This window comes from Xyrauchen texanus, chromosome 23, assembly GCF_025860055.1.
Source record: "Xyrauchen texanus isolate HMW12.3.18 chromosome 23, RBS_HiC_50CHRs, whole genome shotgun sequence".
Taxonomy (NCBI): Eukaryota; Metazoa; Chordata; class Actinopteri; order Cypriniformes; family Catostomidae; genus Xyrauchen; species Xyrauchen texanus.
In genome coordinates, this window is record NC_068298.1 from 21,136,858 (window position 1) to 21,151,904 (window position 15,047).

The following is a 15,047-nucleotide window of genomic DNA, read 5'->3' on the forward strand; positions in this document are numbered from 1 at the left end:
AGAATATGAGAAAGAGAAAAAACTGGATCAAAATGTACCTGAAGCCTACTTACCAATATTTATGTCCCCAGTTTGTTTTTTTAAGCTATATACTGTATATGATCATCAGTAAATAATGATAGAAAGAGAAGCTACATGTTATGCTAATTTCTTGGATGTTTCAGAATTCCACTCCTCGAACCTTGTGAATTGAAGCATGGTGTCACCATAATAGCTAAATCAGTGACACTGTTGCACTTGCGTATATACTGTCAATATGATATAATATATCAATTGTATGCAAAGCTAAATGAGTTAATTTTGTAAATAAATATAAAAAACATATAAAGATTGTTCTTGTTTATTAAGGAAAATTAGAGTCTGTTTCCTGTCAAAATTTTCTTGGATATAATAGGTTTTATACTCTCAATCAAATGGCATATAATTCTTGCATCAAATAAACTAAATAAAAAAAGTAAACATAGAGTCTCACAGAGTTTGACTTTTGTTTGATTGCTTTATCCTGTGTTGTTGGGCTAAGTAGAAATGACAGACAATAAAAAAAAAAAAAGTAAACTTTGTAGTTACAGAAATTTACAAAAGCAGATACATTCTGAATATCTGGTATATCCTGCACAAATACCATATTGCCTTTCCTTTATAATCCATTAGTTTTCACATATAATAATACAGTGGTGGCCAAAAATATTGACATACTTGGTAATTATGAGCAAAGGATGTGAAAAACAATCTGCATGGTTTTATCCTTCTATATTGTTTTTTCATTACAAAAAAAAAAAAAATAATCACAAAAATCTAAACTCTAATTGAAGTAAAACATTTGAAACTTGGGAAATATCTCATTATTAAGTAAATATTTTTCTCCGAAACGCGTTGGCCATAATTATTGCCACCTCTTTATTCAATACTTTTTGCAACCGCCCATTGCCAGCATAACACTTCTGAGTCTTCTCTTAAAATGCATAATGAGGTTGGAGAACACCTGGCAAGTGATCTGAGACCATTCGTCCATACTGAATCTCTCCAGGTCCTTCAAATTCAGAGGTCTAAGTTGGTGGACTCTCCTCTTCAGTTCATCCCACAGGTTTTCTATGTGGTTCAGGTCAGGGAACAGAGATGGCCATGGCAGTACATTGATTTTGAGGTCAGTGAATCATTTTTATGTTTGTTTTTGTTTTGGAGAATTGTCTTGCTGGAAGATCTAACCAGGGCCCATTGTAAGCTTTCTGACAGAGGCAGTCAGGTTTATATTTTAAGTCCATGATGCCATGTATCCAAATAAGATGTCTAGGACCTCTGGCAGAAAAGCAGCCCCACAAAATTAACGATCCAGCACCACATTTAACCGTGAGCATTAGATACTTCATCTCTGTGTGTGCCAAACCCATCTCTTGTGTTTGCTGCCAAAAAAGCTATTTTTTTGTTTCATCTGACCACAGAGACCAGTAGCATTTGAACTTCCAGTATTGTCTGGCAAACTGAAGATGCTTGAGTTTGTTGTCGGATGAGAGCATAGGCATTTATCTTGAAACCCTCCCAAACAACTTGTGGTGATGTAGGTGATGTCTGATATTTTTTCTTTAGACTTTCTGACCACAAGACCCAATTCATTTCAGCAATTCTGCAGCTTTGATCCCGGGAGATTCTTTGGCCACTTGAACCATCCTCCTCAACAAGCATGCAGACAATATAGACACATCTCCTTTTCCAGGACGATTTTTAAGTTCTCCAGTTGATTGGCACTTGTTAAATATTGCCCTGATGGTGGAAATGGACATTTTCAATGCTTTGGTTATTTTCTTATAACCACTTCCCATTTTGTGAAGCACAACAACCTTTTGCAGCACATCAGAACTACATACTTTAGTCAAACCAACTGTGATTGATGATTAGGGGAATTTGTCCTATGTTACCTCATATTTATACCACTGTGAAACAGGAAGTCATGGCTGAACAATTTCATTTTCCTAGTCACCCAGGTGCACTAAAAAATTTAAAATATGAATGGGAATATACTTCAGATATATTTTACTCGTAAGAATTTCTAGGGGTGCCACTAATTGTGTTCAATGTGTTTTGGAGAAAAATATGTATTTAATAATGAGATATTTCCCCTCTTTAAATTGTTTTACTGTAATTGTAAAGGTTTGATTTTTGTGCATTTTTTTAATGAAAGATCAAAAGGATAAACAATGCAGATTTCTTTTTCACAACCTTTTTTTTTCCCCTCATATTTACCAAGGGTACCAATATTTTTGGCCACCACTCTATATCTTTTTCACATTTTCTTTTATGAATTCCCTTGCGTGTCATATGTCAGTGCAATGTCATGCTAATACAAAGAGTTAACTGCATAGTAAGTGTTCTGTTATTCTTGAGACGTTAAAACATTCTTAATAAAATGATGTGGTTATGGTGTGTTTCATAACTAACATGAACAGTCAGAGTTTATTTTGGGCTGTTGTAGCTGGGATTAGGAATAGGGGAATTAGCTCAAAGAGTGGAGCTATTTTGCTTTGCATTCAAGAGGCAACAGGATTTGTTACCCAAATATCCCATGAGAATTTTTAGAATTCTCAACAGCTACAGTACACTGGAGAATCAAGCCAGATTACTGTTTTGATGCTGATACTTTAAAATGTCGATTTGTGACTTGCTAATCTCTGAAGTACGAAGATTATCAACACAGTAATTATACGAAAACAGCAGCAACATTCTCTGCAATGCCTAGAAAAAGGAAAAGAGAAAGAACATAAGTAGTATCAATAACTCCATAAAAAATGTTAATAAGCATTCATGATTGCTATCTCAAAATAATCTCACTACATAATTTCCAAATGGTCGCATATACATTTTAGAATTATAATTTTTTTTTTGTTGCACGTATTGCTTAAATGGGTAAACTGTGGCTGTCAGCGTCAACAATGTAAAAAAGGCACTGAATTTGAGTAATTAAGATGAACTTACCGCACATATTGTCCCCTTTTTTAATGTAAACATAGCCACTGTTACCCCATGAGGTTCCCCATGAATTGCGTACTATCCAGTATGGCACTTCCCCTATGGTAAAATATTAAAATCTATCAGAGTTTACAATTGTATCAACCTTAAACAACTATAATTTAATGAGAAAATGATTAATAACAAGTGAACCAATGAACATTTTAAGTAAGGGATGATGTACTGTCAGCTGGTTGTTTTTGCAAAATAAAACCCTGACAGTGTGATCAGGACCCTAGTGCTTATTACACAGATACTAAACATATAAGTAAATCCATGAACATAAAATATTGATTTGCACTGAAATCATGTAATTATGTGAGAAGAAATAAATCCACGAACAGCTGAAATCCACCTCAACTTCTTTTGGTGTTTATTTTGTAAAAAACATATCTACTCACCAAATAAACAAATAAATGGACATGAAACATTGAATTGCATTGAAATTATATAAATAAAAGACAATAAATAAACCTTTGAACAGCTGAAATCCACCTCTGGTTTGTGTCGGAATTAGTTTGTGTTTATTTTGTAATTAATTAACACCTGATTGCTTTTTATTTAGATTATGCATCTTGGCAAGTAATCTAATTACATAATTACAAGATTACTTGCCAAATCTGAGCGGTTGTTACTGAGCAATATCAGACTGCTAGATGGCGCCATTGACCACTCAGATTCAAGTACAGTATTCCAGAGAGAGCAGTGTAATAAGACTAAATATCAAACTAATTTTAGTGTCAGTCTTTTCCTTCAAATCCCAAATGTCAAACTGAATAACTGAAATAACTCTGGTGTGCTTTGATCAAGCTTATGGTGTGACACTGAACACTACTTTCTCTGCCTTTGTTTAAACCTGATTAAATCTGTGGACAGCTTGCTGATTATACCGCAGAAACATTAGCCACTTTTTTTTTGGATGTTGGCAGACAGCTAGTGTTTGCCAGTGTCTGCCTAATTTTGTCCTGGCAGGATGTTATCCATGAAGGCCAGTGCTTTAAACCTTTATATGCTCTGCAGCACAAGTAAAGAGTGTGTAACAGTCCGTGTCTGTATGTGTGTGTGTATACCTGTGGTATCATAACCTGTGATTAGTACAGCATGGTTGGCATTGTGGCTTGAGCAGTGGTGTTGAATGATGCCACCCAGGTAATCCTGCCAACTTATGGCATCAACAATGACAACAAGAGGCCCATGTTCCACGAGTATACTCATCATCTCCTCTTCATGTGTCCTAGAATAAAACATAAATTCCTTTTTAACAGGCCTACATGGGGTTAGTTAAACTTAGTTTAAATGCAACATTTGAGGATATTAAATAGAGGTGCACTGATACCAATTTTTGAAGACAGATACAAGTACCTAGTTTTAGGTATGGGCCGATACAAAGTTCAGATACAAGTAGTTTTGTGTTTGAATACGTATGACATTCTATTTATATTTGATTTCATGATATAGCCAATAGTGTTTTCAGTATTCAAAATTATATTTTATGAATACTTATCTAGGTATTCACAGAGTGGACAGTCCGACCTTAATTTTGATTCACTGTTCTGGGTTTGCTGCGTTGAGCCTCACAGAGTTTGACTTTTGTTTGATTGCTTTATCCTGTGTTGTTGGGCTAAGTAGAAATGACAGACAATAAATTCTATCCCCATTTGTAGTGTCTTCTTTAAACATAACACATATGGAGCTCTATTTTCGCGAGTGCACAAAGCGCAGCGCTATGCTCTGTGACTGTGCACTACATCTTATCCAATTTTCGTGAGAGCGCTAATTCTAACTGCAACTTTCATGCCAGTGCAAATCGCAAGTGGGCATGGGTGGGAGTGTTTGCACTATTATGGGTGTATACACGCAAACTGTGGGTGTATTGTACTATAAAGAAGAGGCGCAAAGCGCAATTAGCTTTTTTCCTGAGAAAAGCACTTTTCCGGAGTCTTAACTCAGCGCTAAGTTCAAACTCAGTTCCAGCATTTGAAATTCCACCAGCTGGTGTTAATAAAGTCCATGTCTAAACTTTGAAAATACAGTGGAACAATAAATTATGATGATCAGAGTTGTATCCATCTTATTGTATCCATCTTATATGAAACAAAAATGTATGAGACTTTTGTTAAAATATCTATAGGTCATGGTTTATTTTTCAATTATTATTATTATGTTTAAATTTACAATTGTATTCATGATCTAATTTGTAATGGTATTTTTCCACCTGTTGTAATGCTGTGACTTGTAAGTCAATGCAAAATTTGTTGGTAGAAGAAGTTGGAGAGAGTAAAATGTTTGGAATTGGTATGTTTTTATGCATATAAAAGGATTGTGTCACTGTCACAGAAATATGCCTGACAAGCATCAAGGATGCAATTAATGCATAAAATAATGAAATTTTCTATTCTTCTAATTCATTGCATACAGTCCATTTACACTACCAACTTCTTATGAATGTGCTGTCTTTGTTTATATCATTGGCGCTTGAGGGAATGGACTAGTATGCAGATGGTGGAATAACCAGAGAAAACCTCAGAATTAAATTGGACTTGACCCAGACCAATTGTGAGTTGCACCAGTGATTTTGCCAAACCCTCCTGCACCTAGACATCATGCATGCTTGCACTAAAATACCAAAACTTCATGGCCATGCCAACTGCCTTTGTGCTTATAACTTATGGCACAAAGCGCTGGTGCTCTTAAAATAGGGCCCATAATTTTTGGAGTCGCAGTGTTTAAGACAACAACGTTAACCCCCCAGTATCGGCTCGATATGAGTACTACAGAGTAATATCAGCACATCACTAATATTGAATATCAGGGTCAGAAATGAACAGGGCTGATGACAAAAAATGAAAAATACCCCAGATATTTCAAATGTGATGGCACAAACACCTCTGTAGTCAATTGTTCAGTTTTTTTTAATCCAATATCAAACATTTACTGTAATATATTACATAATAATCTATTCTAGGCCTATCAAGTGAGGGATTTAGTGACTGTCAGATTTCTGCATTCACTGTCTATAAATATATAAACAGCTTTAAAAACACTACTCCAAACCTTGATTACATCCGAACCTAAATTGGTGGTAGCCAGTATAAAGCTGTATAATAACATAGGGAATGGCCAATAAATTAATATATACCCTAGCAGAGTAATTATTTTGTTATGACATCTGGTAAATTATTTACAGCTACTTTTGGCTTTCATTTTCAAGGTAACATCATAATTACTTAGACAGAGAATTTATTTTAATTAATAAATTTATTTGATGTATTTTACATTCATTGACGGCATGCTGTAACGAAGACACAGACTGGTTGGGATCCATCAGCAGTATTTTAATGAAGACACAGAAGAGGTACAGGCAATGGTCAACACGGGCAAACAGGAATATAGGAGGCAGGCAGAATCAACGTGAGAGCAGGCAGGAGATCGGGGCAGGCAGCAAACAATCAACGAACTTGGAACAGGCAAAGGTAATAAAGGGCTGGCGGCTAACAAACACGGTACTGGAACAAGGCAGGGTCGATACACAATAGACAGGATAAAGAACTGGAACAAACGCTTGGAATTGTAGCCGGAGCAAAACAAGACTTCGCAAAGAGTGTTATAACAAGGCTGATTAAATAGGGAATAACAAACAAGGCACAGCTGCGTAGTAATCAGACCTAAGTATATGGGTTCATGGGAAATGTAGTCTATACTCAGAACTCCAGTGAATCTGATCTCTGACGATTGGAGGGGGAGGTGCTCTTGATGTTCGTGACAGAGCCCCCCCCCTGTGAGCGGCTCCGGATGCGAGGATGCGACCTACGTCGAGGTCTCCCCCGGGGTCGAGGGGCCGGTCTCTCCGGATTGGTCCGGTGGAACTCTGCAATGACATTGGGATCGAGGATGTCATTGGTATTTACCCAGGATCTTTCCTCCGGACCGTACCCCTCCCAATCCACCAGATATTGGAGCTGACCCCGGTGTCGTCTGGAGTCAAGCAAGGTCCGCACCAGGAAAGCTTCCTCCCGCCCACAATCAGGGGAGGGGGCCTGGAACTCACCTCCTCCTCAGCCCTCAGACCATCAGCCGGTTTGAGCAGGGAGACATGAAAAGTGGGAGAAATGCGATAGTTAGTTGGAAGTTGTAAACGAAAAGAAACTGGGTTGATCTGTCTGAGAATCTTAAAGGGACCCGCATACCTAGGACTGAGTGTTTTGCAGGGGAGGTGAAGACGGAGATCCCGGGTGGAGAGCCAGACTCATTGACCAGGAGCGTAGTTGGGGCCAGGGCGACGATGACGGTCAGCTTGTTCCTTGGATCGGTTCACTGCCCGTTGTAGATGGACGTGGGCCTGGTCCCATACCGCCTCACTTCGCAGAAGCCAGTCGTTAACTGCGGGGACCTCCGAAGGTTCGCCGGACCAGGGAAACAGGGGGGGGTTGGTATCCCAGGATACATTTGAAGGGAGTTAAGTTGGTAGCAGGTTTGAGTAAAGAGTTTTGAGCATACTCTGCCCACGGGAGGTACCGACTCCAGTCCGACTGATTTTGGTGACAGTATGTTCGGAGAAATTTGGTTATTTCCTGATTCAGGCATTCTGTCTGGCCATTGGACTGGGGGTGATAGCCTGAGGTAAGACTGACATTAATATTTAGGAGACGAAAGAAGGCTTTCCATACCCTGGATGTGAATTGGGGACCCCGGTCCGAAACGATGTCCTCTGGGAGACCATAATAGCGGAAGACGTACTGAAGGAGCTGTTCAGCGGTCTCGAGGGCAGTAGGTAGCTTGGGTAGAGGGATAAGACGGCAAGCCTTGGAGAACCGATCGATGACAGTGAGGATCGTGGTGTAATGTGGAGAACTGGGGAGATCGGTGATAAAGTCTACGGCGATGTGTGACCAGGGACGTTGGGGTATGGGTAAGGGTTGCAGTAGGCCAGCTGGAGTCTCTTTGGGTGTCTTGGCGATGTTACAGACCTGACACTTGTTGACAAAGTTGGTGGTATCTTCCAACAGAGTCTCCCACCAGAAGCGGTTCTGAAGCAGGCGAACTGTAGCTGTGGTGCCTGGGTGCCCGGAATGTGACGTATCATGTACCCAACGAATTACCCTCTCCCGCAAACTGTGAGGTACAAATGTTCGGTTGGGTGGGCATTCGGGTGGGGGGGTTGTGGGGGGGTTGGAGGTGACATGACATGATGTCCCACTGGATGGGAGCGAGAACCAGTCCGGGAGGAATTATGGGCTCATCGGAGGGGTTTTGAGGTGTGGCTTCGTGCTGTCGAGAAAGGGAGTCGGCCTTGACATTCTTGGAGCTGGGTAGATAGGAAATTGAGAAGTTGAAGCGGGTGAAGAATAAGGACCATCTGGCCTGTCTGGGGTTGAGTCTTTTGGCCGAGCGCAATTATTCAAGGTTGCGATGATCGGTAAAGACCTGAAATGGGTGTCTGGCCCCCTCCAACCAGTGTCGCCATTCCTCTAGAGCGGCTTTCATAGCCAGGAGTTCCAGGTTGCCGACGTCATAGTTTTGCTCGGGAGCAGACAGTTTGCGAGAGTAAAAGGCACAGGGAAATAATTTAGGTGGGTTACCCTGTCGTTGGGAGAGAATGGCTCCAATGCCTGTGTTGGACACGTCAACCTCTACCACGAACGGAATATCAGGGTCAGGGTGATGTAAGATGGGAGCTGAGGTAAAGCGCTCCTTCAACTGATGGAAGGCCCGGAGAGAGTCGGAGGACCAGTGAAGTTTGGTTTGTCCCTTTTTATCCAAAGCAGTGAGAGGTGAGGCGACAGTACCGAAGTTCCTGATGAACCTCCGATAAAAGTTGGCGAATCCCAGGAAACGTTGGAGCTCTTTAACAGTGTTAGGTTGAGGCCAGTTTAGGACGGATTGGACCTTGCTGCTGTCCATGGCCACCCCTTCCGGGCTGATGACGTAGCCGAGGAAGGAAACTGCTCTTAGATGAAACTCACATTTCTCTGCCTTGGTGTATAGCTGATGTTGGATCAAGCGCTTCAGTACCGTTCTGACTTGGGCAATGTGTTCTTCAAGGGAATCAGAGTAAATCAGGATGTCATCGATGTAAACGATTAGACACCTATTGAGCATGTCCCGGAAAATGTCATTGATGAAGGACTGGAATACTGAGGGGCTGTTGGAAAGGCCGAAAGGCATGACCAAATATTCATAGTGGCCAGAAGTGGTAGAAAATGCGGTCTTCCACTCGTCCCCTCCGAATCGCGAATTAAATTATAGGCGCTCGTAAGTCCAGCTTGGTGTAGAATTTTGCTGATCTCAGTTGTTCTAGGGCAGAGGGAACGAGTGGTAGAGGATATCGGAATTTAATGGTAACCTCATTTAGGCCCCGATAGTCAATACAAGGACGTAGGGAGCCATCTTTCTTATTAACGAAGAAAAAACCAGCTGCCGCTGGAGAAGTGGAGGGACGGATAAAGCCCTTGGCAAGTTCCTCTTCGATGTAGGACTTCATAGCAAGAGACTCTGGTTCGGACAAGGGGTAAATTCTACCAACAGGGGGTGTGGCGCCGGGCTTGAGTTCAATGGCGCAATCGCTGGAGCGATGGGGTGGGAGTAGAGCAGCCTTGGACTTGCTAAACTCCTCTCTGAGATCAGTGTATGTATGGGGTATCGCAGGAAGTGAGTCGTGGTTTTTACTAGCGTGGGTAGTGCCCACGGTGATAGGTCGGACTACTTGAAGACATTGCGTGGAACAGCCCGGGCCCCACTGAGATATTTGCCCTTCCTGCCAGGAGATTTGTGGGTTGTGCATTCGGAGCCAGGGAAAACCAAGGATAACAGAGTTGCGAGGGGAGTTGATGACGAAGAATCGTAAAGTTTCCGAGTGTAGTAAGCCCACCTGCAGGGTGATGTCACAGGTGGAGAAGCACACTCTGCCGGATCCCAGAGGCCGACCATCTAAGCTGCCACTGTCAAGGGAGGATTACAAGCGATCAGGGGAATTTGGTAATGCTCACAGAAACTCTCATCAATGAAGTTGCCCGCCGCCCCGGAGTCTATTAAGGCATGAGTGACAATACTGTCCGAAAGGTAGGTAAGCTTTACAGGTACTTCGAGGCAGTTTCCAGACGGGGTAGAAGAAATTAATAGACTTACCCCGGGGCGTGGCATTTGTGACGGGCGCGTCGGACAACTGGCGCGTTGATGTCCAGCCCGGCCGCAGTAGAGGCAGAGGCGACTGGAGAAGCGGCGTTCACGTTCTTCGGGTGAGAGGTGTGTGCGGTCGACCTGCATGGGTTCTGCTGTGTTGCTCATCGGGAACATGGCAGAGGAAGGTGGTGACCAACGACTAGGAGGTCGGGAACGGATGAGGTTGTCCACTCGGATTGCCAGAGCGATGAATTGGTCGAGTGACGCCCCCTCATCAAGGCAGGCCAGTTCGGACTGGAGTTCAGTGTTTAAGCCCTGACGAAATAGTAATTTGTGGGTTGCTTCAACCCAACCGGTTTGTGCAGCAAGGGTACGAAAGGAGAGTGCGTAGTCTGCCGCCGTGCGGTTGCCTTGGCGGAGCGCCAGTAGTTGTTCACCTGCATTCTTACCCCCTTCAGGGTGATCGAAGACGTCGATCAGACCTTGACGGAAGGAGTCGAAGGTGAATTGAGCGAATCCCTGGTTGGTCCAGACTGCAGTGGCCCAATCGAGGGCTCTACCCGTGAGTACAGAGCTCATAAAGAGGATTTTGCTTTTGTCAGTTGGATACAGTGCAGGTTGTTGGGAGAGGAAAACTGAGCATTGCATGATGAACCCCTTGCATCTAGAGGGCGTGCCATCAAATTTTTCTGGCAGCGCGAGCCTTGGGCTGGTAGAAGAAATGAAGTGCGGAACAGTGGTGTCAGCTGCGCTGGCTTGAGGTATAGCAGGCGCCGAAGAAGAGACAGACTGGGGCTGCGCTTGCATGGAGCGCATCATCTCTTCAACAGCTGATGTAAGTCGAGCGAGCTGATGTTGTTGCGTTGTTAAGAGATTCGCTTGAGTTGAGAGCTCTTCTGCCATGCGGGAGATTACCGCTGGATCGGTGTTTGGCAAAGTCTTCTGTAACGAAGACACAGACTGGTTGGGATCCATCAGCAGTATTTTAATGAAGACACAGAAGAGGTACAGGCAATGGTCAACACGGGCAAACAGGAATATAGGAGGCAGGCAGAATCAACGTGAGAGCAGGCAGGAGATCGGGGCAGGCAGCAAACAATCAACGAACTTGGAACAGGCAAAGGTAATAAAGGGCTGGCGGCTAACAAACACGGTACTGGAACAAGGCAGGGTCGATACACAATAGACAGGATAAAGAACTGGAACAAACGCTTGGAATTGTAGCCGGAGCAAAACAAGACTTCGCAAAGAGTGTTAGAACAAGGCTGATTAAATAGGGAATAACAAACAAGGCACAGCTGCGTAGTAATCAGACCTAAGTATGTGGGTTCATGGGAAATGTAGTCTATACTCAGAACTCCGGTGAATCTGATCTCCGACGACTGGAGGGGGAGGTGCTCTCGATGTTCGTGACACATGCTGTGCATTTTTCACAGAGTCCACAGTCAGGGGACGTACTGCACCTGACCCTGAGATGCTAACAGAGTTGACAAGCAAAAATGAGCAAGCATAATTATATAGCTAGCTGGTGAAATTATTGGAACGCAACAAATACCACTCTCTGATCTTTACATTGTGGTATTAAAAAGAAAACTTCTGCTATTTCATTGGACATTTTCCACCCCCTCCATGATTCGTTTCAGGTACTTCCATCCGGCAGACAATATAAGGTACCTCTAGTGAAAAAGGCTAAATATAACAAGACTTTTATCCCAACTGCAAATTAAATTTTAAATTGGATCTTAAGATAAATGTAATGTAACAGGTCTCCTACAACAGTTGTGTTTAATTTTTATTAATATTTTAACTTATATTATTTTTTTTTGTGTGTTGTTTGTTGTATTATTTGTTTGAGCCACAATTTTCTACCATACAACCATGGGGATGGACAATAAAGTGAATTTTAAAATGAAAATGAATTTGAATACAAATTTGGCCCACTTCCCAGCCATATTTCAACCTTGAATTTTAACAGTGCAATCATTCCAACAGGCTGTATAAAGAACTTTGAAAAAGCTTGTGCTATCATTCTTTAAAATAAATGCTGCTTGTTTAAATACAGAATTTTGTTACATAAGGCAAAGACATTCATACAATTTTAAGTGTGGTTCAAATGTCCAAACCATTTTTGGGGCCATATGCATGCTCATTACCTGAAGTCATGAGCAGAGTAATTCTTCACTACCACTCCTTTGTGAGACTGAGAAAAGTACTGGCAGATCCCAGCCACAGCTTTGTAGGGATACTCTGCCTGGTTTACCAACTTCAATTTGGTCTGAAATTAAAATATCAAGAAAGTAGGATATACAGGAAACATCAACATGCTCAGATTTTAATCAGACTACAATAACATGAGAGAATGGGAGGGCAGATGCATTTGAAATCAAATTAAGCATTTGCACACCTGTGTGAGCCAGAACAGAGCTTCATCAGGGGATCCACCATTGCAGCCCTGGTTATTGTAAGAACAGTCTATTACTTGCTGTACACTGAGCTGCTGTAGCTTTCCATCTTCTTTGGCAGATACTGATTCAATGGCTCCCACCACACTGAAGGCCCAGCATCCTCCACACTGAAGGCAACAGCAAATGCACACAGAGTGAAACCAAGTTCAACATTTACACATTACTAAGAAAAAATAATATATTTGCCAAAGAAAACATAGGTTCAGAACATTTTCATAAGCTTTTTAAGTTACCATTTGTTAACAGACATGGTAAATGAATGTCAAATAGTTTTTTCTACTCAAAGCACTATACTATAGGTCAGAAGGAATAATATAACCAACCACAAAACCTCTTTAATTTGCAGGTTGTTGAAAATCCCTTGATCTGTTAGCTTTCTTATTTAATAACTACATTCTACCCCCTTTTGGTTTTGGACTGGTCCAACAAATCCACTGTCCCTCCAGTCAAACCTTGGTGGATAACTCGTCTTAACATGGATACCAGGTCTGTTGATGTCAAACTTTGGAGCTGCCTCAGCCTGGACTGTGAGATAGCGCTCTGGGAAACAAATGAGAACAGTCAGAAGCCTTCACACAAAGAGCACTCATCTGTAAGCATGTGACTGCTCACACCTGAACATACTTACCTTTGAATTGTTTTGGAGATAAATCAGAGAACTGGTTGATTCCATACTTGGCAGAGTTGTTTGAATTCTTTAGCACTGAGTTCAGAAGAGCATGTCTCTTAATTGAATTCTACATTGAGACAAAACAAAGACGCACAATAACTGGAGGCACCTTGTGCAATAGGTGAGATGCTTATCACATGAGGAAATTGTCATATGACACAAAGTGACAGTCAAATGTCCTGATTGGCTTAGGCTATTTCTTAATAATACAAATAAAAAACAAATGTAAAGATCAGGATTTTCCTACCAATCAAGGCCAGAAACAAGCCATGGCAGATGTTTACATGTAAACAAAATAAATCTACTCTGTGGTCAAAAATCTAATATTTTCTACTAAGTGGATGTGTCTCAAAAATATTGAGCTTGCTACCACAAAGCATTTTGGGCATGATATGCTTTTTCTGAGTCGACTCACTCTCTCTCACACAAGTAAATATTTATTAAATACCTTAGATTTTAAATAATTTCAATTGTTTTATAAAAAAAAAAGCTAGCTTTAATTTCTACAGACAATTGGGAGGTTCACACAGAATTCATATTTGAATTGGTCCGCACTATTTTTTGTTTTATCGTTTTCCTGTCTTAACATACGCTAAACGAACGTCTTTGAGCATTGGGACACATCTAGCTGATTTGTTTATTTTTTCAGCATCTCTTGAGTCTTATCCTCATGTTTTTAAAGACACTGTGTCAAGTTAAAAATAACTATTGAAAAACGTGTTTTGAGACATTAGATTCATGGCGCTGAATCTAACTTTTTAAGTGCAAGGAAGTGTTCGTTGTGAACCCTAACACTCTAGGATTATTAATCAAATTATTTATATAAGTCAACTTTCCAAAGGAGGACGTCACAGAGGATTTGATTTGTATGTTTTGCTAACTACAAAGTAAACCTTACTGATCTGCCTAGGAAAGCGCCTACGATACCCCACAATGCTGTCTACGAAGGAAGCACACCAGATTTTGAAACACGTTCATTGTCTCTTCTCCACGGTTATGTGACTGAAACACATACATATCTGTGGGATGTATCTATCTATCTATATATTTTAAATGAAACTATTGTGTATTTAAAGTACCTGGAAATATATTTGTCGCTCAGAAAACTCCTCATTACTGTAAATTCGACCGTACTGTTGCTGAAAATTCAGAAATCGCTGTCCTCCCTCGGTCTGATTTCTCTTACTTAATTCGACACTGTTGGACCCGTGAAGCAGACCGTGGCAAAGTGTCAAAACAACAAACATTGAAGTAAACGCCATTTACAAAGAGTTCAGGTAACCATACAGTAAATCATTTCGTGCACTTTCGTTTCGCAACATGAATTTGTGAGCTAGATTATTTCCCCCTGCATGTATCCGGGATGCGTGTTTCTCCAGCAGAGCGCTCTATCACCCTCTGGCGGCAAGATTCAAACTTTACCTGGGAGCGTTCTACTCGAACACAACACGTCTTCAACAATGTTATTTTAGGCTAATAACACAGTGACGTTTGTCATGGGTGTAATAAACTTTATCGAAAGAATCCCACAAGAAACTAATTCATTAAATTAATATTCCTGGTTCAATACAAGTTCAGCTTAATCAACAGCATTTGTGACATAATGTTCATTACCACAAAAATAATTTCGACTTGTCCCTCCTTTTCTTCTAAAATTAAAAAACAGAAGCAAAGTACAATGAAGCAACAATGGAAGTGACATTAAAATAGTCTACTCTTCAAAAATATAGCCACAAGATGTAAACAATATGCTAGTTAGCATAATTTTAGTGTGATAAAATCACTTTACAAAC

The 15,047-nt window shown here is 41.1% G+C and overlaps 1 protein-coding gene across 1 annotated transcript; it reads right to left on the bottom strand.

The window, feature by feature from the left end:
* Nucleotides 1-324: 324 nt before the first annotated feature.
* On the bottom strand, nucleotides 325-14,625 carry ctso (cathepsin O). Its single transcript, XM_052089351.1, has 8 exons — nucleotides 14,334-14,625; nucleotides 13,213-13,321; nucleotides 12,985-13,124; nucleotides 12,524-12,691; nucleotides 12,273-12,394; nucleotides 4,071-4,234; nucleotides 2,968-3,060; nucleotides 325-2,727 (listed from the first exon to the last, which is right to left on the bottom strand). Exons 1-8 carry the CDS (start codon nucleotides 14,514-14,516, stop codon nucleotides 2,693-2,695), a joined length of 1,014 nt encoding a protein of 337 aa, XP_051945311.1. The 5' UTR covers nucleotides 14,517-14,625; the 3' UTR covers nucleotides 325-2,692.
* Nucleotides 14,626-15,047: the final 422 nt, after the last annotated feature.